The sequence below is a fragment of the Salmo salar genome, chromosome 14 (genome assembly GCF_965601325.2).
Source record: "Salmo salar chromosome 14, fSalSal1, whole genome shotgun sequence".
Taxonomy (NCBI): domain Eukaryota; kingdom Metazoa; phylum Chordata; class Actinopteri; order Salmoniformes; family Salmonidae; genus Salmo; species Salmo salar.
Genome location: NC_138304.1, coordinates 17,379,729 through 17,404,181, shown reverse-complemented (window position 1 = coordinate 17,404,181; position 24,453 = coordinate 17,379,729). Strand labels below are relative to the sequence as shown.

The window sequence follows — 24,453 nt, the reverse complement described above, 5'->3', positions numbered from 1 at the left end:
AATCTCTCCGAACGCCCCCACTCACTCCGAATACGGGGCTCTGCAAAGACACTTTTGTGAGTCAAAACATATTCATTCGCCAAAACCGCAGCTTCAGCGACAGTCTTTACTTTTTGTTCGTTAATGTACGGCGCTATTCGATCAGGGATTGTGTCTTTAAATTGCTCTAACATAATCAGCTCACATAGCCCTTGGAAAGTCATAACTACAGAGGCGGAACACCAGCGATTAAACTGTGATGATAATGCGCACGCAAACTCAGCATGAGTCTGCTTATCATCCCTTTTTAAAGTTCTAAATCATTGGCGGTAAGCCTCAGGAACCACTTCGTAAATCTGTAACACCGCCGTTTTAACCTTATCATAACTGACACTGTCGGCTACACTAAGAGCTGAATATGCTTCCTGCGCTTTACCAGTCAGCACACTCTGCAACATTAAAGTGCGGTCAGAATCAGGCCAACTCCTAGCGTCAGCAACACGCTCAAACAAAAATAATGTCTCAGAGTCCTTTTCATTAAACTGAGGCAACAACCGTAAATTCCCAACAATGTCAAATGTGTCCGGGGCACGACCAAAAGAGGAACGACTCCTAGGTAAATCTGCATCACCTTCCCAGAGCAAACTCTCCCCTGAGAGCTTTCCTTCCCTAACCAACTCTAGTCGCTCTTGTTGCAGCTTGATTTTAGCACGCTCCATATCCTGTTTAAATTCCAATTCCTTTTCATATTTTAACTGATCAGCAGCTAATTTCTTTTCATATTTTACGCAATCGTGCTCTAGCTTCTCACGATCATGCTCTAGTTGTAACAGAAGCTCTTTCTGCTGTTCAAGAAGACTACTAGGACTAACCGATGGAGCGGTAATTGTAACATATCGGGGAGATGGTGAGTCCTCAGCAGAGGCTGCCCCAGTGGTAACGTCAAGAATACCACTCTCCATCAGATTGGCCTTCAATATTAACCTGTTGGGGCTAGGGGGCAGTATTTTCACGGCTGGATAAAAAAACGTACCCGATTTAATCTGGTTACTAATCCTACCCAGTAACTATAATATGCATATACTTATTATATATGGATAGAAAACACCCTAAAGTTTCTAAAACTGTTTGAATGGTGTCTGTGAGTATAACAGAACTCATTTGGCAGGCAAAACCCTGAGACAGATTCTGACAGGAAGTGGATACCTGATGTGTTGAATTACCTTTAAGCCTATGCCATTGAAACACACAGGGGCTTATTAATCTTTTGGCACTTCCTATTGCTTCCACTAGATGTCACCAGCCTTTACAAAGTGTTTTGAGTCTTCTACTGTGAGATCTGACCGAACAAGAGCCTTGGAACGGTGATGGCCGATTAGACTCTGGCGCGCAAGGTCATGTTGGGTACCCTCGTTCCAATATGTTTTAAAAGAGAATGCATTCGTCCACCTTGAATATTATTCATGTTCTGGTTAAAAAAGGCACTAATGATTTATGCTATACAATGTTTGACATGTTTGAACGAACGTAAATATATTTTTTCCCCTCGTTCATGAAGTGAAGTCCGGCGGGCTTAGATCATGTGCTAACAACACGGAGCTTTTTGGACATAAATGATGAGCTTTTTTGAACAAAACTACATTCGTTATGGACCTGGGATTCCTGGAAGTGACATCTGATGAAGAGAATCAAAGGTAATGGATTATTTGCATAGTATTTTCGATTTTAGATCTCTCCAACATGGCGGTTAGTCTGTATCGCAAAGCGTATTTTTCTGGGCGCAGTGCTCAGATTATTGCAAAGTGTGATTTCCCAGTAAGGTTATTTTTAAATCTGGCAAGTCGATTGCGTTCAAGAGATGTAAATCTATAATTCTTTAAATGACAATATAATATTTTACCAATGTTTTCTAATATTAATTATTTAATTTGTTGTGCTGACTTGACTGCCGGTTATTGGAGGGAAACGATTTCCTGAACATCAACGCCATAGTAAAACGCTGTTTTTGGATATAAATATGAACTTGATAGAACTAAAAATGAATGTGTTGTCTAACATAATGTCCTAGGAATGTCATCTGATGGAGATTGTCAAAGGTTAGTGCATTAGCTGATTTAGCTGATTTTATGGTTTTGGTGACGCCTGTCTTTGAATTGACAAAACATTACACACAGCTATTGTCAATGTACTCTCCTAACATAATCTAACTTTATGCTTTCGCCGTAAAACCTTTTTGAAATCGGACAACGTGGTTAGATTAAGGAGATGTTTATCTTTCAAAGGGTGTAAGATAGTTGTATGTTTGAAAAATTTGAATTTTGACATTTATTTGGTTTCAAATTTGCCGCTCTTGAAATGCACCTGCTGTTGATAGGGTGCACCACGGGTGGCACGCTAGCGTCCCACATAGCCCCAAGAGGTTAACCTAATAGAATTCTAGACATTTATCACTAATTTCAACCTTGTAGTGTTCAGCAACCTTCACCAGCTGTTCTTTAGTACACAAGTCTAACAGTTCCTCTGATGGAAAGCGAATTAACTCATCTACATTAGACACCATAGTCAGAGAGAAAAAAAATTCTCACTCAACCCCTCTACTGAGCACACCAGACCACAGCAAGAGAAATAACAATCACACTGGCACCACAGAAAGAGATGAGATATGGAGCTTCCCCAAAACCTACAATAACTCAACCCTAGTCTTCATGCAGATTTGCAGTGGGTAATTATGCACTATAGCCCGCTGGCAAGGAAGTAACCCCCCAGCACGCTGGCAGATTCCACCAAGCCACAGATGTGCCCCCGAGACAACTGCTCAGTCCACAGACACCACACAAAAATAACAAACATTATCCATGCCCAACATATTCCAAAAATGAAACACATCGCTAAGCCTATCAGGGGGAAAAGGCTATAGCTCCGGGTAGTAAGTTTCACTACCCTATCCAAATCTCCCACTGAGGTACACAGCCAATTGTACTCACCTCAGACCGATGTCCCAACAGCAAGTAGAACAAGCTTTTCCAGGCTGGGCAGGGGCCTGGAAACTAACCAATATACTCTCCAACGCAGCACACAAACCAAACAAACAAAAGCAACCAATACCGAGCACCAAACTCAAACTAACATATACAAACAAAGCACCTACAGAATTTAACATTACCTCCCAAACACAAGATGTTCAAAATCCCGGATGAGCCCCCACTTGTTACGAACCGGCTCAGAGTTCACAACAAAAGGGAGACAAGGAGTATCAAAATATATATTTATTAAATAAAGTAATTAACAATGGTGTGTGTAATCAGTAGTGTAAGTGAGTGCTTGCATGCATAAATGTAATAATGCAGGGTGTTGAAGGGGGCCAAAGCAAACCGCCAAAAAGCCACAACTACCACAACCAAAAACAACAAGGTGTCTGCATGGAGAGAGTCTCCCAATGACTGTGGAAGAGGTCTCTTTATCCTGGGACACACCCGAGCCCAGGTGTTTCCCATCTAACTGACGACCCTCCCAACTCCGCCCACCGGCATCCTAATAAGGAAACAAGAACAAAGAGAGAGAATACGGCAGACAGAGTGGGAGGGTCGTCACAGGATCCATAATAAATACAAATACAAATACCTCACACCCAGGCTACTGAACTGTGCTGCGTTGTGTTAAAGATTATGAATTAAAGACGGAGCTTTAACACTTTTGTAATTTTCTGTTCACAGAGCGTAACGACAATTAGTATGACATGACTGACATTCCTCCTCTTTTTGCTTTAAGCCTGTTGCACAAGTGTTACGAGACGAGGACTGTCCATCAATGATTGTGCCTAGCAGACCATGTAAGTTCAGCAACAACAACAAAAAATGACAGCAACTGGCGGGCAATAAGGAAGAAGTTATGATACTGAATGATCTTGTCTACCAGTCCTACAGCGTTGTTTTCCTGACTTCATCACTCTGAATGGAACCCTGACGGTGGCCAAAAGAACCCACTTCAAAGATGCCCTGGACAAAGCCCGCAGTGTGACTGAACTAAGAGACGCCGCCAAGTGAGTTACAAAGACACCCACACATACATGTGGATATGTGTATACATGCATGCGGGCACATACAGTACACACACACACACACAAACATTTCTGTAATTATGGCAGTTTTATAATGGGTATTGTCTCCTGCAGTGGCATCACAGGTCTGGTGGATGCTAAGGAGGTTGGGATGAAGATTGTGGAGGACTACGCCGCCTCATGGAACTGGATCTTAATGTAAGAACTCTTACTGGCAGAGATACACTGGGTTGAGTTCTTATAACGGACAATGGATTGTACTGTACGGTACTTTATTGTACTTTTACGGTACTGTAAAATACTATATTTAGAGAGTGTACTGTGTGTTATTTCCAGAGGTCTGGTGATAGCACTGGTGGTCAGTCTGATCTTCATCCTGCTGCTACGTTTCACTGCCGGACTCCTCCTCTGGTTCACCATCATCGCCGTCATACTGGTGATCGCTTACGGTCGGTCTGTGTGTGTGTGTGTCAAAGTTGTTAGAGTTTGTGTTTTTAATATTTGTTTTTATTTCTATTAATTTTAAGACTTTTATTTGAAATTCAGTTTAGTTTCAGTTAGTTTTCCGATCCACTTTACTAGTTTTTATTTAGTTGAAGTTTTACAAAAACATTTATATTTTGTTTTTATATTATTTAGTTGAAGTTTTAGTGTGTTTTGGGGATGTCAGTTCTTGCCAGTGTGGGACAGTAATGCGTAAGGTGATGAGTCAGGTTATAGATTAGGTTAGGTTTAAAGGTAGACTCAGCGAAATTACATAGATGCACGAAGTAAACCGTAATAGTGGGTCAATTTCCACAACAACCAGGAGCGGTGAAGCGCGAGGTTAAACTTCTCCTCTGTTTTGGTCCAGCGTGAAGCGTACCCGTGCACATGCGCAGATACTCTGTCTGACTGTCTGTGTGAGAGCAAGGTTTTGCATCATGCTCATCTCAATGGCCGCATTCGAGCGGATCAATTTTATCAAGTCGGTTACCATCGTTGGTAACCACCTTTCAATGTGTGTTACATTCTGGGGATAAAAATGGTCCGACTTGCACCCACATGTCAGGTGCATGAACTTGACAAAAATCATGTGATCGAAGGTCATGAAGTTTTGACCGCAGTCAACCGCAAGTTTCTGCAATTGGAGGCTCTATTGTCAACCAATCATTAGGGTGGTTTTATTTGACCCACGCGAACGTGACCAAAGGCGTGACTGAAAAACGAACCAATTTTCCGCAATTTATGTTCACAGTGGATATATACAAATGAATTTGATATTTGAGGCTCTATCTCACTAAGTGATTGTACAGTCGTGGCCAAAAGTTTTGAGAATGACACAAATATAAATTTTCACAAAGTCTGCTGCCTCAGTTTGTATGATGGCAATTTGCATATACTCCAGAATGTTATGAAGAGTGATCAGATGAATTGCAATTAATTGCAAAGTCCCTCTTTGCCATGCAAATGAACTGAATCCCAACAAACATATTTCCACTGCATTTCAGCCCTGCCACAAAAGGACCAGCTGACATCATGTCAGTGATTCTCTCGTTAACACAGGTGTGAGTGTTGACGAGGACAAGGCTGGAGATCACTCTGTCATGCTGATTGAGTTCAAATAACAGACTGGAAGCTTCAAAAGGAGGGTGGTGCTTGGAATCATTGTTCTTCCTCTGTCAACCATGGTTACCTGCAAGGGAACACATGCCGTCATCATTGCTTTGCACAAAAAGGGCTTCACGGGCAAGGATATTGCTACCAGTAAGATTGCACCTAAATCAACCATTTATCGGATCATCAAGAACTTCAAGGACAGTGGTTCAATTGTTGTGAAGAAGGCTTCAGGGCGCCCAAGAAAGTCCAGAAAGTGCCAGGACCGTCTCCTAAAGTTGATTCAGCTGCGGGATCGGGGCACCACCAGTACAGAGATTGCTCAGGAATGGCCGCAGGCAGGTGTGAGTGCATCTGCATGCACAGTGAGGCGAAGACTTTTGGAGGATGGCCTGGTGTCAAGAAGGGCAGCAAAGAAGCCACTTCTCCAGGAAAAACATCAGGGACAGACTGATATTCTGCAAAAACTACAGGGATTGGACTGCTGAGGACTGGGGTAAAGTCATTTTCTCTGATGAATCCCCTTTCCGAATGTTTGGGGCATCCAGAAAAAAGCTTGTCCGGAGAAGACAAGGTGAGTGCTACCATCAGTCCTGTGTCATGCCAACAGTAAAGCATCCTAAGACCATTCATGTGTGGGGTTGCTTCTCAGCCAAGGGAGTGGGCTCACTCACAATTTTGCCTAAGAACACAGCCATGAATAAAGAATGGTACCAACACATCCTCTGAGAGCCACTTCTCCCAACCATCCAGGAACAGTTTGGTGACGAACAATGCCTTTTCCAGCATGATGGAGCACCTTGCCATAAGGCAAAAGTGATAACTAAGTGGCTCGGGGAACAAAACATTGATATTTTGGGTCCATGGCCAGGAAACTCCCCAGACCTTAATCCCATTGAGAACTTGTGGTCAATCCTCAAGAGGTGGGTGGACAAACAAAAACCCACAAATTCTGACAAACTCCAAGCATTGATTATGCAAGAATGGGCTGCCATCAGTCAGGATGTGGCCCAGAAGTTAATTGACAGCATGCCAGGGTGGATTGCAGAGGTCTTGAAAAACATTGCAAATATTGACTCTGCATCAACTTCATGTAATTGTCAATAAAAGCCTTTGATATGTATGAAATGCTTGTAATTATACTTCAGTATTCCATAGTAACATCTGACAAAAATATCTAATGACACTGAAGCAGCAAACTTTGTGGAAATTAATATTTGTGTCATTCTCAAATCTTTTGGTCACGACTATACAATGTTCACACATAATATTATATCATGATTTCAGTTTGTGAGTGTGTGATATGGGGGTTGGAGACATGTTTATTTCAACATTACACAGAAAACCTTTTAGAAACAATGGCAACACTGCCATGTTGATCTGAGCCTTGCTGTTGAAAAAACACATCAATGATAGACTTTCAGCTGTCGCAGATGCACCTCCCCCGACTTCACCCCAATTGTGTCTACAGTTGTTTGCTTTAGCCTTACCATTCAAACGCGACCAATATCTGCAGTGCTGCTGTGGCAACGTCATCTCATTGAGTCTACCTTTAAATTATAAAGTCAATCTCAATGTGACCCTCCAGATTCAGAAGCTTGAAAACCCCATTGGAAAACCTATTTGATTCCCCCCCCCCCCCCCCCAAAAAAAACTAAAACTGAACATAATTCATTATGCTTTTTATTGCATTTTTGTTCATTTTGGGGTCAAAGATAATAGATTCAGTATAGTTTTAGTTTTCAAATGGGTTTGTTGATTATTTATTTTATTTACAAAATGTTTTAAAATGATTAGTTTTCAGTTTCAGTTTTAGTTTACTATAATAAAGTGTGTGTGTAACTGTACGTGTGTGTGTAACTGTACATACGCGTGTGCGTGCATGGCCGTGTACCAGTGTGTACCAGTGTGTACCAGTGTGTACCAGTGTGTACCGGTGTGTGTCTGTTTTCACCTCTCTAACCTCTGCTTCCTGTGTCTCTGTAGGGATATGGCACTGTTACCTGGAGTTTTCCCTCTTGAGGCAGCAGCCCGGGGCAGATGTGACCATCGTAGACATCGGCTTCCAGACAGACGTCACGGTTTACCTGCATCTCAGTCAGACATGGCTCATCTTCTGTATGTTATCACCTCACTCATGACAATCTCTCTCTCTCTCAGCTTTGTCTTAGGGATAAGCCTCTTTCAAACAATTTAGCCTGATTACCAGTTCCTGAAAAAGTTGAAAATTAGTAAATAGATATTCTGTAAATACACAGTCTGTCATTTACTTAATACATTACATTTGGAGAGGATAATTTGGGTTAGGCTTGATGTTACTATGAGTTAATGTTACTGTGGTTTGATGTTACCATGGTTTGATGTTACTATGGGTTGATGTTACTATGGGTTGATGTTACTATGGTTTGATGTTACTATGGGTTGATGTTACTATGGGTTGATGTTACTATGGGTTGATGTTACTGTGGGTTGATGTTACTGTGGGTTGATGTTACTGTGGGTTGATGTTACTGTGGGTTGATGTTACTATGGGTTGATGTTACTATGGGTTGATGTTACTATGGGTTGATGTTACTATGGGTTGATGTTACTGTGGGTTGATGTTACTGTGGGTTGATGTTACTGTGGGTTGATGTTACTGTGGGTTGATGTTACTGTGGGTTGATGTTACTATGGGTTGATGTTACTGTGGTTTGATGTTACTGTGGGTTGATGTTACTGTGGGTTGATGTTACTATGGGTTGATGTTACTATGGGTTGATGTTACTGTGGGTTGATGTTACTGTGGGTTGATGTTACTGTGGGTTGATGTTACTATGGGTTGATGTTACTATGGGTTGATGTTACTATGGGTTGATGTTACTGTGGGTTGATGTTACTATGGGTTGATGTTACTATGGGTTGATGTTACTGTGGGTTGATGTTACTATGGGTTGATGTTACTGTGGGTTGATGTTACTGTGGGTTGATGTTACTGTGGGTTGATGTTACTGTGGGTTGATGTTACTGTGGGTTGATGTTACTGTGGGTTGATGTTACTATGGGTTGATGTTACTATGGGTTGATGTTACTATGGTTTGATGTTACTATGGTTTGATGTTACTATGGGTTGATGTTACTGTGGGTTGATGTTACTGTGGGTTGATGTTACTATGGGTTGATGTTACTGTGGGTTGATGTTACTATGGGTTGATGTTACTATGGGTTGGCTCAGACTCTCTCTAACCTTCTGCTGTGTTCCCCCCCCCCCCCCCCCCCCTCTCTCTGTTAGTGATAGCTCTGTGTACCATAGAGGCCTCCATCTTGATCATTCTGATCTTTCTGAGGAAGAGAGTACGGATCGCTATCGCTCTACTGAGGGAGGGAAGCAAGTAAGTCGACTAATAGTAACAGTTTCTCTCGCAGTAACTGTTTGTGTTCTCCCGCCGTCTTTCCTCATGACTGTTTTTTGAGAATAATTTATTTTCAATGGTCTTCTTGTGCCTCTATCTCTAGGGCTGTTAGCTACATCATGTCAACACTTTTCTACCCAATCATCACCTTCCTGCTGCTGGCCATCTGCATCTCCTACTTTTCCGTCACCTCTGTGTATCCTCTTACTGGTGTGGTGTTTCTCCACTAGAGGGCGCTGTTGATGCATTTCTTTGTTCATCGTGCTGTTCATGATTCCGACCTAAGTCCCAGATTCTATAAAGTATATTGTATTGAATGACTTATGGAATACAGAAACAGAGACATAGAGATTGATCTAAGAAAGTGCTGTTTTGTTGTGTATTGTGCAACATGTTTGATGCTTAATCAGCGTTACACACAGATTCCTGGCCTCCTCTGGAGATGCCATCTATAAAGTAATGGCTGCTGAGCCCAACTGCATGTACGCAAACAAGACATGCGATCCTGAGGTGAGTCCCCTTTTTCTCAACTCAATCTAAGTATCCTGCAGACGTACACAGAAACTCTGGTGTGGAGTACCCCCGATTTGTATAAATAGTCATTTATTATCACAATTTTCATCCCAGACTTTCAACAAGACCAACGTGTCCAAGACGTGTCCGGGCGCCCAGTGTACATTTGCGTTCTACGGCGGGGAGACGCCCTACCACCGCTACCTCTTCATCCTCCAGCTGTCCAACCTGCTCATCTTCCTGTGGCTGGTCAACTTTATCATCGCTCTGGGCCAGTGTACCCTGGCTGGGGCCTTCGCCTCCTACTACTGGGCCCGGAGGAAGCCCCAGGACATCCCCACCTGCCCCCTGTTTTCTTCATTTAGCAGGGCCATACGGTAAGGAGCCTTCCATACCATTTTGCCAGTACAGAAGATTAGCAATCTAACAGGAAGTGTTCATTTCACTATGGCTCAGGGATTGTTTGAGGCAGGTTTTTAGATGTTTCGGAGTGTTTGGGAGGTTCTGATTTTTTTCATGATAGACTGACTAAAGATGTGTGTGTGGCTGGGTTACAGGTATCACACTGGCTCGCTGGCATTTGGTGCTCTGATTCTGGCCCTGGTTCAGATGGCTCGAATTATCCTGGAGTATCTAGATTCGAAACTCAAAGGTGAGTTCGGCTTTAGTAAAGCACAGTCGTACATCATCTAGTCGTGGATGTGACTCTGTGGAGTTACTCATCACTAATGGTCGGTGGTCTGTGTTCAGGTGCCAGTAACGTGGCAGCACGCTTCCTGCTCTGCTGCCTCAAATGCTGTTTCTGGTGTCTAGAGCGCTTCATCAAATTCATGAACAGAAATGCTTACATTATGGTGAGTAGTGTGATGTGTGTCTGTATGTATTGATATTATTACATGTAATTATTTATAAATTAATATAAATTAAATAAAAATTTATTATAAATGTAATTACATGGCTTTGATCTGTGTTAATCGCTGCTTATGTAGCAACTGAATCAAGGGTAGATTAGCTACTGCGTATGCTATAACTCAATATGGTCCCATGGTCTGTGTGTTCCCTCTAGATTGCGATATATGGGAAGTGCTTCTGCACGTCAGCTCGAGATGCCTTCTGCCTATTGATGAGAAACGTAGTAAGGTAAGGCCCTCTGAAGCCAGGGATTGGATTATTAGGCTACCCAGTGTTGGCTGGCACTTCACTGGGGTAACCTTACTGGGTTCACCCCTCTCTCCTGCAGAGTGGCGGTGCTGGACAGAGTGACAGACTTCCTACTCTTCCTGGGGAAAGTGCTAATAGCAGGGAGTGTAGGTGAGTCATTGCAAAAAAACATATATTTTTTCTTGTGACTACTTAATAACCCTTTTAGGATAATAATTGATATTTTATTTGACTGCAATCAGTCAAAAGTCGCGTTTTAAAGTCTAAATAAATGATGAAGCATATCTGTGGGTTTTTCAACAAGCTCTCACAGTTTCATGTCAGAATTAGATGTTCATCCATGTTTCTCAAACGTCAAATTTCAAAGTTGTTCCAAACGTTGAATTTCAAGTGTTTAAGGTTAAGTTTAGACATTAACTCCAAATTCTTAAGGTTAGTCATTAACTCTGAATGATTAAGTTAATAGTTATCGCTGGATTCAAACGTACAACCTTTGGAATCAAAGGCAGATGCTTACCGAAACCTACTTTAAGTTAACAGCGCTCACTGGTGCCACCTAGTGGCCGGTTTCCACATAAACTCCCGACGTCCTCAGACATGGATGGACGTCGAATACCGAATTGTATCACGGGTGACCTGGCTGGGGTATTTACAATGTTGTGTCTTTTGTGTGTTGCAGGCGTCATAGCCTTCTTTTTCTTCACACACAAAATACCAATTGTTCAGGAAGATGTGCCGACCTTGCATTACTACTGGGTACCTCTACTGGTAAGATACAACAATAGAAAGGGTGTAGAAATGGGTATATCCTACATTCAGCTGGGTATTGATGGTGTATTATCGTGTCTTCTCAATGGCAGACGGTGATATTCGGGTCCTATTTGATCGCTCATGGATTCTTCAGCGTCTATGCAATGTGTGTGGACACGCTGTTTCTGTGTTTCTGTAAGTAAAGCCTACGTATTCTTCTTCATAGACATGCTTCCAAAACACTGTGGTGTTGGTTTTTGATTCATTTCCATTTTAATTCAAAAATCACATCTGAAGAAATACACCTGCTCTCATCCTTGGCTATTCAGTCGATCCCAATATCAACGCTTTGACCTTCTTCTTTTACAACTGTAAAAACCATCATGGCTGTTCTCTTGCTTTGCTTCACGTTCTATCTGAGCACCTCTAATCCCTCTCGCTCATCTCCTTTCCACCTCTCCCTTCCTCCTGTATTCCTTTCTCCACTCCTCCCGTACACCCCTCCAGGTGAGGACTTGGAGAGGAACGACGGGAGCCCTGAGAAACCCTTCCTCATGTCTGCTGAGCTGCACAGTATTCTGAGAAAAACTGAGCACCACTGAGGAACACAACACTCTCCTACAAACTAATAGCTTTACTTCTTCCAAGTTATTTAGCATGCTTTAAACTGAACAGAGCTCAACTCTGGCTACCTACACTATGCTGCCTATCAGCTAACAAGGAGATATCAGTCTCTAATGGAGAATGAGACCACTGACTGTGACTTTTGCAACTCAGAAACTTCTATTGTCTTCAGAACTAACATTGACTGATTTTGAGAGACTCATACGAACACGTACATTGACTATGACATGTGTGATCATTAGAATAACTGTTAGACTTAGAGAGTCGAACAATGAGACTAATAGTGTGGCCATTAGACTTTGCTACTGCCTTACCTCAAGACTAGGGACTGACAGGCAGGAACTATTTTGGAACAAGTTCAGGTGGTCAGACTTCACTGTGACTTGTGCTGATAATGAAACAAACTTGTAACTCTCTGGTCCAGAGAGAGAGAGAGAGAAACACTTCTGGTTTGCTCCAAACAGATCAGAGGCTATGCATATCCAACATGCAGTACACTACTGTCTCATCCCTAGCATCATTGTTAGTCCTCAGCAGCTGTACTGTAACTGCAGTTTACATGGACGATGGCCCTTACTGCAAAAACAATCACGTTATGAACTTCCATATTTAGAACAAAAGGAACCTTTTGGGTTCAGCAGACTGACAGAACTCTAAATTGTAGTCCGACTAATACTTGTTCTGCAGACTTTTAGCTAATGCTCAAACCGGTTGATTTATGCTACTCGAAGTCAATATTGGGTACTAATGGAGTTCCAAATATTCAGCCAATAAATGTTAAGCAACAACAGTGTCAAGGACAATCATGATCAAATTCTGCCCTCTATCCCACTACTGCAGAAAACAGTGCAGTTTGCAGTCAAAACCTGCAACTGTGATGACCTTTACACCCACACATGGGCTCATGTAATGTATAGCACAGGTAGCCTACATCATGTGTGTGATACCCTATATGTACAGTACCAGTCAAATGTTAGACACACCTACTCATTCCAGGGTATTTCTTCATTTTTTAAAACTATTTTCTACATTGTAGAATAGTGAAGACATCAAAACTATGAAATAACACATATGGAATCATGTAGTAACCAAAAAAGTGTAAAACAAATCTAAATATATTTTCTATTTGAGATTCTTCAAAGTAGCTACCCTTTGCACACTCTTGTCATTCTCTCAAGCAGCTGGAATGCATTTCAATTAACAGGTGTGCCTTTTTAAAAGTTCATTTGTGACATTTCTTTCCTTAATGTGTTTGAGCCGATCATTTGTGTTGTGACAAGGGAGGGGAGGGGGGTATACAGAAGATAGCCCTATTTGGTAAAAGACAGTCCATATAATGGCAAGAACAGCTTAAATAAGCAAAGACACATTTCAAGAACTTTGAAAGTTTCTTCAAGTGCAGGTGCAAAAACCATCAAGTGCTGTGATGAAACTGGCTCTCATGAGGACCGCCCCCAGAAAGGAAGACCCAGAGTTACCTCTGCTGCAGAGGATAAGTTCCTTAGCGTTACCAGCCTCAGAAATCAGCAATTAACTGCACCTCAGATTATACCTCACAGAGTTCAAGTAACAGACATCTCAATTTCAACTGTTCAGAGATTTTTCAACAGGACAATGACCCAAAACACACCTCCAGGCTGTGTAAGGGCTATTTGACCAAGGAGGAGAGTGATGGAGTGCTGCATCAGATGACCTGGCCTCCTCAATCACCCAACCTCAACCCAATTGAAATATTTTGATTGGTTTAACACTTTTTTTGGTTACTACATGATTCCATGTGTTGTTTCATAGTATTATTCTACAATGTAGAAAATTTGGAAAATAATTGTAAAAAACTTGAAGGAGTAGGCGACCAAACTTTTGACTGGTACTGTATGTATGGGGGGGACAAGCAGTTTCAAATAAGGGCTCCTGTAAATCTAATATGCTCCTCCCCTGCTGTATGAATAGTGAATCGACTTCGTCAAACCTGGTTTCACTTCACCTCAACCAGAGCTCAGGATTTGAAGGCATGTCATCTCTTGGTCTTGATGGGATGTCCTTACAACTGAATGGTGTTACTTCCTGGCCAATGGACTGCTTTCCATAAGCCATACAAATACTGTATGTTGTCTGGTAGGAAAGCCTGCAAGCAAAATAATCCCTATGTGTAGTTTTGGCTGATGTTTGGTGGATTAGTTGTCTGAAGTGATTTTCTTTTACCTTGATCACCGTGGCTCTAGCAAATACTTGGGGAGACTATCAAATACAGAGGATGTGTCAGTGTCACTGCAATGAAGACCCGTTTAAAAAAAAATGCAGTTCTGTTAGTTGAGCATAAGGTGTTATGTATGACAACTGCAGGTTCTAGTTAGCGTGCCTAGCTAGTGGAAAATTGAGGTTTTTACTTTAGGCTAAACATATTTTAGACTCCTGGCAATGGAAGGATGTCAAAGCCATTTGTCGAATTTGTACATCAGTGGTACAGATGAAAAAAGTGCTACATTTTTAATATTGTCAATTACTTGTACATGCTCTTTTCTACATTTTGGGATCAGTATTTAATGTATTTTTCATTTGGGATTTTCTTTTGTAAAATGTAGTCAATGAGAACATGAAGTGACTTCTATAAATAAAAAGCATTTGAATAGTTCCATGTGCTTTACAGCATTTGCTGTGCCACAATGCAGTTACACCCTAAAAAAATAAAAATAAGGTAAAAACATGATACAAAGCTACAGCTATTGCAGCAAAGACTTTTTTCACAGAACCCATAAATCCCAGTCTATTCTCACTCAGTTTCAGTTAGTCTTCTCAACTCTTATTCCAGTGCTGGACCAAGAGTACAACGATGGTTCAGCAGCTCGACCCTACCACATGACCAGCACTCTGAGGAGGATGCTCCGCAGGCGCCGGACGAAAAGACAGAAGAGTAGGAAGAGAGAAAAAGATTCAGAAGAGTGAAATGAAGAGGACTGAAGGCAGGAGGATAAGTCTCAATGTTCTAACAGCATTCTTGCCAATGGGCATGTGCCACCGCCCAAGCTAAATAGTTTACCAGCAACAGAAACATGACTAAGGCATATGCCCCTTAAAGACTTTTCAATCAGTTAAATGTGAAGTGTGTCAAATGTTATGATCCTCATTAACGTCAGAACAAGACAGCATCTAGTAAAGTCCAGTCCCTCATTGTCAGCAGTGATCATATGGCTTTTATTCAGTATTTCTTCACAGCCATCAAAAACAGAGCTCAGCTATATATCAGCGACAAAACAGAAACTAAGATATCAAATCATTTCATTACTTTAAACAAAGTGCTGTCACATGCAACAAATAAATTAAATATGAAATTTCATAACCAATATAGATTATATATATATTAACAAAAAGTTTAGACATCAACCTCCTTATTTTACATTAAATTCTGACCAATGTATCTCCTTCGATAAACCCTCAACAAATAATTTAATGTAGGTGACACGCCCTTTGATGGACGGTGAGTATCGCTCCGCAGCATTCTGACCCGGTTCTGCAGGGGGTGGAATATAACGATCAGGCATGGCTGATTGGCAGCTGTGTCATGGAATGGGACATAATAGGCTGGAACACCAGTGAGGATGGAGAGTGCACTGAAGAACACAAACATGCTATTGTTAGTCCAAAACCCATTATTGGTTATAGTAATATTGATACACTATTCATATTATTGTGATTTCAAATATTGTTGTGACTTCAGATCTTTGCACTGATTTCTAACAAAACAAATAAAATGTCACTCATGATACACAAGACATGTAAAAATATGAACCTGTGATCTCCAAGTGCCGACTTTGCTCACCATCCATGTATGTGTGTAGTGCGGTAAGCATGGGCGTGTGCATGGGTGTGTCTGTTGGGATGTAAGCTGTGTACTGGAGATCATCCAGGAGAGGCGGAGAGAGCCTGGACTGCTGTAGCGATGACATTGCTGCGGAGGACATGTGGTGGTTGGGGCTCACGTGCTTCTTATGACGAGCTCGGCAGTTCTGGAACCAAACCTAGAGATGAAACAGGGATGGGTTAAGCCTTCTTTGTAATTTCAGGGACACCTAATTATTTGACTAGGCTAAATGTTAGCGCGCTCACCTGGATGACCCTGCGACTAAGGCCAGTCCTCTCTGCCAGCTTCTGGAGGGTCTGAGCATCTGGGTTGTTGTCCTGAGCAAACTGAGCCTGCATCACCTGACAGACAAGATACAGAGAATGCAAGATGCACACATGAATATTGTTCTTGGTATGGTTTTGGCACTTACATTTTAGGCATTTAGCAGACGCTCTTATCCAGAACTTACAGTTAGTGTATTCATCTTAAGATAACTAGGTGGGACAACCACATACCACAGGCAAAGAAAGTACATTTTTCCTCAAAGTACAGTAACTATCAGTAGAGTGAGTGCTTGTTGGGGGGGGGGGGGGGGAACAGAAAAGTAAATATAAAGCCATGATGTTCACCTGTAGCTGGTCTGCAGTGAAGCTAGTGCGAGCCCTCTTAGTTGGTTTGGCCTGGGACCCTTCCTGCTCTGATGGTAGGGCCCCCTCTACATTCACAACTTTTCCTGTAAGGACATGCGACCACAAACATTCAGTTATCAATGAATGTTTCAAAAGAACAAGCTTCAATTAAATTGCTACATCATAAATGTGTAGAAAAGAGGCCTATGTACCGTCTGAATATTGTACAATAAACACCTTTTCTCAAAATACAGGCCTTCCTGTTCTTTCTATACACCCTTAATGTTGCTTACCACTGTCCATAGCCCGTTTCAGGTTGTCCAGCATGCAGTCGTAGTGGATGCGGCACAGCACCCTCTCCTCCACCAGGGCAAACTCCTCTCCCGTGGAGAGCTGGCGCTTGCAGGAGAAGCAGGCAAAGCAGGCCAGGTGGTAGGTATTGCCCTTTGCCCTCCTTACCCAGTCATTGGAGTGGATGTTCCTGCCACAGCGGGCGCAGCGAGTTCCATACTTCCTGTGAGAAAGTTGGATTGTATTTTTTTTACATGACAGTTATGTTTGTAGTTTACAGTAAGCTACATAATTCAACACATTTGTATTATATAATTTTGCATGATAGACAAATACTTTCTAGCCTACTAATAATGGAGAACTGTGGGGAATGCAAATATTCTTTATAGCTACTTTTATAAACTTGTATGTGTTATGAAAAGTTAATTTGTTTGATGTAAAAATTTATGTTCAAATTTAAGATTGAAACCTTTGTTCTCAAACATAAGAAATGTAAATTGTAGGCTGAGCTGGTGCATGGCCTCATAGGGCCCAAGGTAATGTCAACACTTCCTTCTAAGAATCAATATTTTTTTTTATTTAAACAGGCTTAAGATACACAATCTGAGGCCATATAATTACCTGAAGTAGTCGAGTTTGCAGAAAACCTCTTTCTCTTTGATGTAACAACTGACATGCCTTCCAAGAGGAGTTTGGCACACGCTGCACGAGAGGCACTTCACGTGCCAGCACAAGTTGTTCACCTGAAACGTAGCCATAGCAGTCAGACATTTATTCAACCGAAATAGTAGCTTCATCTACAGTTTCAGTACACGAAAGGCAAGTATGAATATCTTTCGATGTCAGTGACAAATATTTAATATTTTTTTAAACAAATCTCAACTGAAATGTGATTTTATTTAGACTAACTTACCAAATAGGTCAATGTCAAACTTTCTCCTCAGTTGAACATGTAAATACTGTAGGCCTATTAGTTTATGGACGTGGGACAACCATTTAACATAAGACTTTTAGGCCTTGGTTGAATAGGCCTAATAAAAGCCTGTCATGGGCTCGGCAACTTACCTTGAGCAGGTATTTGTCGACTATCTCCAAACCACAACTTGCACAAAGGCTTTTCCCCAGAGAGGCTGATGCCATCGTCTGCAGTGTCGAGGATGACGAAAAAGACGAAGACGGTGAATATGACTCGTCTTCAAAAATTTCTTCCGAGGTGCCCTGGATATAAAATGGAGTACATTAAAGTCAAATAAAATTGACAATATTTTCCATGCGTAAACTACGGACAAAAATATTTGACAAAATGTGGTCTAACGGAGTTTGGAAGTTGTCAATTTCCACATACTAAAATAGGCCTACAAGTAAAAGTACGAATCACTGGTAGCCTATGCTCCGAGGGTCGGAAGATGCACCTCCACATCACTCCTTAGGCATAGCGAGGGGTCAAAAGAAACTGGAGCAAAATAAGATGCCATCTCGAAGAATAAGAATTTACAAACCAAATTGCACGATTGAGAAAATGTTATAGCCTACTTCAAGCACTTTCCGCAACAGGATGGATCACATTACCAACTCATCCGTTTCTGATGTCAAATTAGTTGTCTGCAGGAGGGCAATTCTCAAAGTGAAATTTAAGACAAATGGTCGAACAAAATAGGCTATATTAAAAAAACAAAAATAGCCTTAATGGCCAAATCAAAGAAACAAAATGTTTGCTGACTTTTGGCAATTAGCGCCACTGCAGCCCACTTCAAACCAACGTGCGATCAGCCCGCGGCTGTCACAGCTGCAGGGATTTATTTTTGATTAATAAACGCACACTCACTCAGGTAATGAATTAACTGATTTGTGCCCAGAAAACTAAATGGTGGGCACATCAGAAATCTACTATAAAACTATAATTTCGTTAACTTAGAACCGATTCATATCCTATCGGTTTGCAGTAGCCACAATTCGTTCCAATTATAGGCCATTTAAACTAATGGTAATAGCATGAAATGAAAAAAATATATTCTCAAAAACACGATGAATGCTCCGATACTTTTTTGCCAATATTGAACATAGGCTTACCGTGCTGTTGGAAATCGAGTTGAACCCATTTTCAATATCGTCCACCTTGGAGTAAGCCAACATTAGTTCACTTTTCCAATACATTACTTGTAGTCCTAGAACAAATCAACCAGGAGAATAATCCGATATATTCCAGTGTCAGACGCTGCTGCACCAACCATGCTCCACTGAAAGCGGTCTTTACATTACTGAGGGTGTAGCTTTTTCCCTCTCCATTTTCATCACGGTCTTGGCCGCACCTCCTTTACACATGCCCGCCTTGCAGTGGATATGACATGTTATCCATAGGGCAAGTATTTCGATGTAACCTTTGATCTTCGGGGGGGGGGGGGGGAAACATATGCAACAATCTTCCTGGATAAGACGCTCATGATTAATTCCCATTTCACAGTAGGCTGCTCCAATGCCAAACGTGAAAAGAAATTCGAACAAAATTTAACAGCCCATTTAGGCCTGGTGTATATCTTACAACTACTACTGTAGCCGAATGTTTGCAACCTTAGTTTCAGAAAAGAGAGAACTCGTACAGCCGCAATCATTTCTTTTTTAATGCACCCCATTAGGACTAACCGGTGGCATCTGGGCAGAAAGCAACGGACAGCACCCAATTTTGGCTTATTGTATCCCAGCTGAGTTCAGTATCGTTATTGCTACCTGCAGCTGATTATGATGGTGGTAGTAGTTAAATGAACAATGGGCCCTATAATTGCTAAATACAAGCAGGTTTGTGAAACCTCTAATATTTAAAAATAATTTCTTGTTTGGCCATTATTTGTTTTGCCATTGTACGCACAAAGCATTAGTTAAACCTGATAGGAGTGGGGACCCTTTTCAATAGGAAAAGCAGTATATCAATGATCATCATGCAACTGTTAAAGTTATGCGATGTATGGCCCACTGCAGCAATTCTTTAACCTCCCTGTTTTACTGAAATGGTATAATTTTGCTCTAAATTAATTTTTCAGCAGGTCTCTTTCATTTTTTCGTTTTCATAATACAAATGCATGCAAATTCTAATATAGTGGTGAAATTGTGCTCATTTGCTATAATAGCCAGCATAGTATTTAATAATTACTTGTATTGACGTTGAGTTATGCTAATTGTGATAGCCTTGCTCTAACATTTATGCCTGTATAAACGTTTATTTGTTTTTACAAAGTTCGTTTCTTGTTTTGTTTTTATAAGAGAGCACCTGACCACTGACTTTGTGCGCGTCACATCAGCTCTGACACATACACACAGCGGATTTTTTTTATCATCACCGTTGAAAATATTTTATTGAAGTATTTTGTACATTTTTATCCTTTCTTTAAAATATATTTATTTGTTTGTTATCAGCAATGCCTATTTTAAACGTGCCAATTACATTCATACAAATGCTTTTTATTATTATTATAGCTACACAATTCTTAAATGATAATTTGATAAATTCGACTTAAACTAAATTTTTTCCAAAGTGCAAGAAATCGATTTCTTGTAATGGAAAAATATGACGGTACATAATTATTATTAGATTCACCGTTGCTAGAATATGTAATTATCACATTTCACGAGCAGACAGAACCATTTAAACCTTTCTCTGGGCTACCACTGAAACCCACTGAATCTGATCAAATGAACGGTATGCTTAATATAATATGCACATTTTTATATTTCGTTTTTGAGTGTGTGATTGACAATATCAGCCTCTTCATCTTTGTGTTTCTCCCTTTGCGGGAATTTCATAAAAACCCACAACCGTTCAAAATATCAACTTTCAGACGCTTGGGAAAAACGTTTTTTTATTTTTTTACATAATTACAAAGACAAGTAAACCACTCCGACTTAAATCCTTCGCCAGTGAATTTCACCATTTAAAAAACCTAATTGACCCTCTTCACAACGTTATTTCCAAATGTTTTCCCCTAAGCTGTTAATGGGAAAGCATGGGGGTTAGGCAATATGGACACAAACGTCTAACAATTCATGTCCATCACAGGTATGATGACAAACATGTAAATTGAGTCCCTCATAATAATGGCTCACATTTTAGCTCTTTCCATAGAAGCCCGTTATCATTATATTGGATAACTCACCTCATTGAATCATTGAGACAAACAGACAGTAGAAACTGTTAATCTGGAGTTTGTTAGAGGGTCTTGTTGGAACTAGGAAGCTATTGTCTTGGGTTACAAGATGATATCTTATTTTTTGGTGTAGGTCCATTTGAGGTAACGCATGTGTGATACAGTTGTGTGAGAGAGGAATCAAAGTATGCCTGACATAATTGTGTGAAAGAGGAATCAAAGTATGCCTGACATAATTGCCAAAACAGTCATCTGGATTTTGTAATCTTTCTAAGTTAGTGCTCCCTGTTACTCAGACCATTGTGTACAAGGCTCAGATAAAGGTGCATTGAGTCTAATCTTTTGGTTAGGTCATGATATCATATCAGGTGACATCATATAAAAATGTATTGGGGCAATACTGTTGGTTGACTTGACATCAGTGTGTGTTTGTTTGCTCCAAACTCCAAACTCAAAGGCTTTGTTTTTCCCACCTGCATGGTGATTCTTTTTGGGGTTGTCTCATATAGAACTGCAGTGATCACCAAAGTGCACTGTGCTACTCTTTGCTACAGTACTTACTGAATCTAAGTTGCTCTGGATAAGTTTATCTGCAAAACCACATGTAGGCCTAAATGTGAAATGTTCTGCGGCACAGCTGAAGATTGAAGAATATTTGTTCCTTGGCTTCTCTCTGCCTCCCTTTTTTCACTGTACTGTGTGTGACACCAAGCTCATACCTTGTTGAGCTCTGGATGGGTACAACCATAGAAATAGATTTGATAGAACGGACAAAGATCCTCAGTCTAGAGATTTATGGGTTGCACATCAAATATGAAACGATGACATAAATTGCAGTGTCCGCTCCATTCGATTGGCCCTAGAGAGGAGAGGGGTCCTCTGGATTCTGATGCTGCTTTATGTTGTCGAACTTTGTCGGGAAATGGGCCCAATCCAAGAGTGACGTGGTTCTAACGTTCTTTCTATTTCCCATCATAGTGAAACCCCCATCCTGTTACACACATGTGGAGGAAGCAGAAGGAAGAGGAGGGACAAGCATTTACGCACAGTAGAAATGGCAACTAGTACAACAACTGGTGAAGGATAGACATTACAAAGCAAACTGATAAGTGATCAAAGTCTAAAAAAGGAAATGGATTCTTTATTCGAGACTTCTGTTGCTGTTTTTCCTCCCTCAAAACAGTCTGAAAACATTTCACATCCCGTTTTCCTCTTGCATTGCAATTGTTCTTACAGCAACGTCTCGGTAGGGCTTTCTCTATTGTGACAGTGGAGATATGCTTGGTCCACACAGATATGCCTGTGTGTGTAAGATAATACCCCTCAAGGCATTGCATCTTGTCATCGGCCATAGAAGAATAACAAACCTAATGGAAATTGTCTTGTTTTGCTATTTTGGTGTTGATGGAAAGGCACAGCACATTTACCTATGGCTATTGTTTTTTATTTAATCATTAAGTTAGGGGGTTTGTTATACAATTTCAAGCCATGTTGATGAGTTTTGACATTGTTAAATATGTTTTCAGGCTAGACACTTTCAGAGAGGTTAATCCAAATGATAACGATTCAACAGGAGGCTATTTGCCATTGGCATATAACCACAATTTTGACCGTATACGTCTTTTTGACCAAAATACGAAATATAGAAAATTAAGGTGGAGGTGGGCAGGAGTCCTATTACCCAGCAGGCCTGGGGGGCTAGAGCCCTCAGAGCGCCTGTCATCCAAATAAGCTGTGACAGGCTAACCTGGGGGACAGAGGAGGGCTGCAGAGGTCATGTTTTCTGGAAGAAAGATAAATCTCCACTGGTGTCACGGCATATGCATCAGGTCTCATTCAGTGACATCAGATCTCAATGCTGAGCCCAGCTCTTCCCATGTGAAGATGTAGGTGTTTTTAGATGTATTTGATTTAAAGTCATGTTGACAACTTATAAAACAGGCTGGTGTGTTGTTTGTTGGAACGGCAAAGGTTTACATTGAGGATAGAAAGAATGACTGGGATGAAAATATGGTGCTTCTTATGGCATTACTGTACATGCCATGTTCATGGCTTGGCTGGTCAGGCTGGCCGGAACAATGCACTTCTTCTAGTGTGTTGCATGTCAGGACTTCAGTCCATGGATGTTGTTGTGGTGGTAGGAAATGGAGCTGATGACAGCTCCTTGGCTAGCGACACGACTCTGTGCAGCCACTATCACTCTGGCCTTAGGAAACAGAGAATACAACATCACTCCCACGTGGAAGTCCGACCCAAAACACACTGCCCTTAATGCCTGCTCCTCTGGGTCTGCCTACTCTGGCCCAGACCTTCTGTCTCTGAGCTGGTGTTTGTTTTGTTGCTTAAGAGGAGTGTCCTGCAAAAACCCTTACTGACCTCCTGAACTATGTTGTCATTCTTGGCTGTCAAATGGCTCAGTTGTTTGGTGCATAGTGCTGCTAAGGTTGTATGTTTAATGCCATTATGACTCCGTGAAACATTGCACTTTGTGCTGTAGAACCCACCCCCTACTTCTTTGACATTAACTCAAAACTCTTCACATACTCTTTCCCTCCATAGTCACTAACCCTAACACAACGAGAGTCACTTTCAGAGGGAAGTTTGGGGATCAAGAATGAACAAGGGGATCAAGAAACCTGTGAACTTTAGAGCACACTCTCATTGGCTTCTTAACCATGCTATTCATATTCAATGTGGATTGTAAATTGAGCTCTGTCAGCCCAGCCAGTTGCTGACAAACCCCCTCCCTCTCTGCACCCCTGTTGACCATCTTGGTGCCACACTGGATCCCTCCAGACAGGAAGATGTTGTCTAGACGTTCAGCTTTGAACTCTGTCCTTTCTCCCTGCGTCCCAGGTGAGCCGACATCGCTTCAGCTTCGGTCACACCGCTCCGGTTCCAATCTATACCTCCTTACACCCCTTTACACACCCCTTGACAACCACCCTTGGACCCCCACATCCGCTGAAGCCCCCCACTTCATACCCACAGAGGGACGGTTGGTTTGGCTGGGCTACAGAGCGACCGGAGGAAAAAGGCCTGAATGTAAGAGGAGTGCTCAGGGCCCAGCTTCCTTTCATCTGGCCAGGGCTGAGTCACCGAGGCTAGGGAACGTAAGCCAGGGGAAGCCCCTCTGGAGCAGTCGCACGCACTGCTCCATTACACTTGCTCTGGAACAGGATCTAGTTTGATTGAGCAATGAGAGAGGAGCTCTAAAGCCTTGCATATTCGCATACTCAGAGGAAATGGATGAAAATAAAACTGCTTGTATGTACTCAAACAGACCTTATTTACTGGCACGGTGTTTCAGAGTAAGTATGACCGATGATATTTCCTCTATTTTGACTGATGGATTTTCATGAAGTTGTTGACGCTTGCCACGACAGGGTCGTTTACCTCATGATTTAAAATGAGCTGAACTTTTCTGATGCCTTCATTTTGCTACCTCACTTTTCAAGTGTGGTGTTCAACAGGGGATCTTTGG

General features: G+C 41.5%; 2 protein-coding genes across 5 annotated transcripts in view; one reads left to right on the top strand and one right to left on the bottom strand.

Annotated features, from left to right (window-relative positions):
• The window catches only part of LOC106568882 (choline transporter-like protein 5-A), a 114,273-nt gene extending 99,168 nt beyond the window's left edge, over positions 1 to 15,105 (top strand). Inside the window, exons 7-22 of one of the 3 annotated variants that reach the window (XM_014139663.3) lie at positions 3,748 to 3,808; positions 3,895 to 4,018; positions 4,151 to 4,234; positions 4,373 to 4,485; positions 7,619 to 7,750; positions 8,904 to 9,003; positions 9,128 to 9,220; positions 9,447 to 9,534; positions 9,652 to 9,914; positions 10,095 to 10,189; positions 10,288 to 10,391; positions 10,604 to 10,677; positions 10,778 to 10,848; positions 11,378 to 11,466; positions 11,559 to 11,643; positions 14,882 to 15,105. In XM_014139663.3, coding sequence (XP_013995138.1) covers positions 3,748 to 3,808; positions 3,895 to 4,018; positions 4,151 to 4,234; positions 4,373 to 4,485; positions 7,619 to 7,750; positions 8,904 to 9,003; positions 9,128 to 9,220; positions 9,447 to 9,534; positions 9,652 to 9,914; positions 10,095 to 10,189; positions 10,288 to 10,391; positions 10,604 to 10,677; positions 10,778 to 10,848; positions 11,378 to 11,466; positions 11,559 to 11,643; positions 14,882 to 15,015 — 1,710 coding nt within the window. In that variant the 3' untranslated portion in view covers positions 15,016 to 15,105. Of the gene's footprint in view, positions 1 to 3,747; positions 3,809 to 3,894; positions 4,019 to 4,150; positions 4,235 to 4,372; positions 4,486 to 7,618; positions 7,751 to 8,903; positions 9,004 to 9,127; positions 9,221 to 9,446; positions 9,535 to 9,651; positions 9,915 to 10,094; positions 10,190 to 10,287; positions 10,392 to 10,603; positions 10,678 to 10,777; positions 10,849 to 11,377; positions 11,467 to 11,558; positions 11,644 to 11,955; positions 14,705 to 14,881 lie in introns of those variants that run through there. The other 2 variants (XM_045693973.2, XM_045693975.2) reach the window with 2 other exon arrangements.
• Positions 15,106 to 15,240: 135 nt separating this feature from the next.
• LOC106568884 (LIM homeobox 8a) lies at positions 15,241 to 19,113 on the bottom strand. Of its 2 annotated transcripts, none has more exons than XM_014139665.3 (8): positions 18,904 to 19,113; positions 17,899 to 18,051; positions 17,455 to 17,576; positions 16,836 to 17,056; positions 16,543 to 16,646; positions 16,177 to 16,272; positions 15,860 to 16,088; positions 15,241 to 15,680 (listed from the first exon to the last, which is right to left on the bottom strand). In XM_014139665.3, exons 1-8 carry the CDS (start codon positions 18,985 to 18,987, stop codon positions 15,604 to 15,606), a joined length of 1,086 nt encoding a protein of 361 aa, XP_013995140.1. In that variant the 5' UTR covers positions 18,988 to 19,113; the 3' UTR covers positions 15,241 to 15,603. The 2 variants fall into 2 exon arrangements, with proteins under 2 accessions (XP_013995140.1, XP_013995141.1); XM_014139666.3 differs by having other exon boundaries at positions 15,890 to 16,088.
• Positions 19,114 to 24,453: the final 5,340 nt, after the last annotated feature.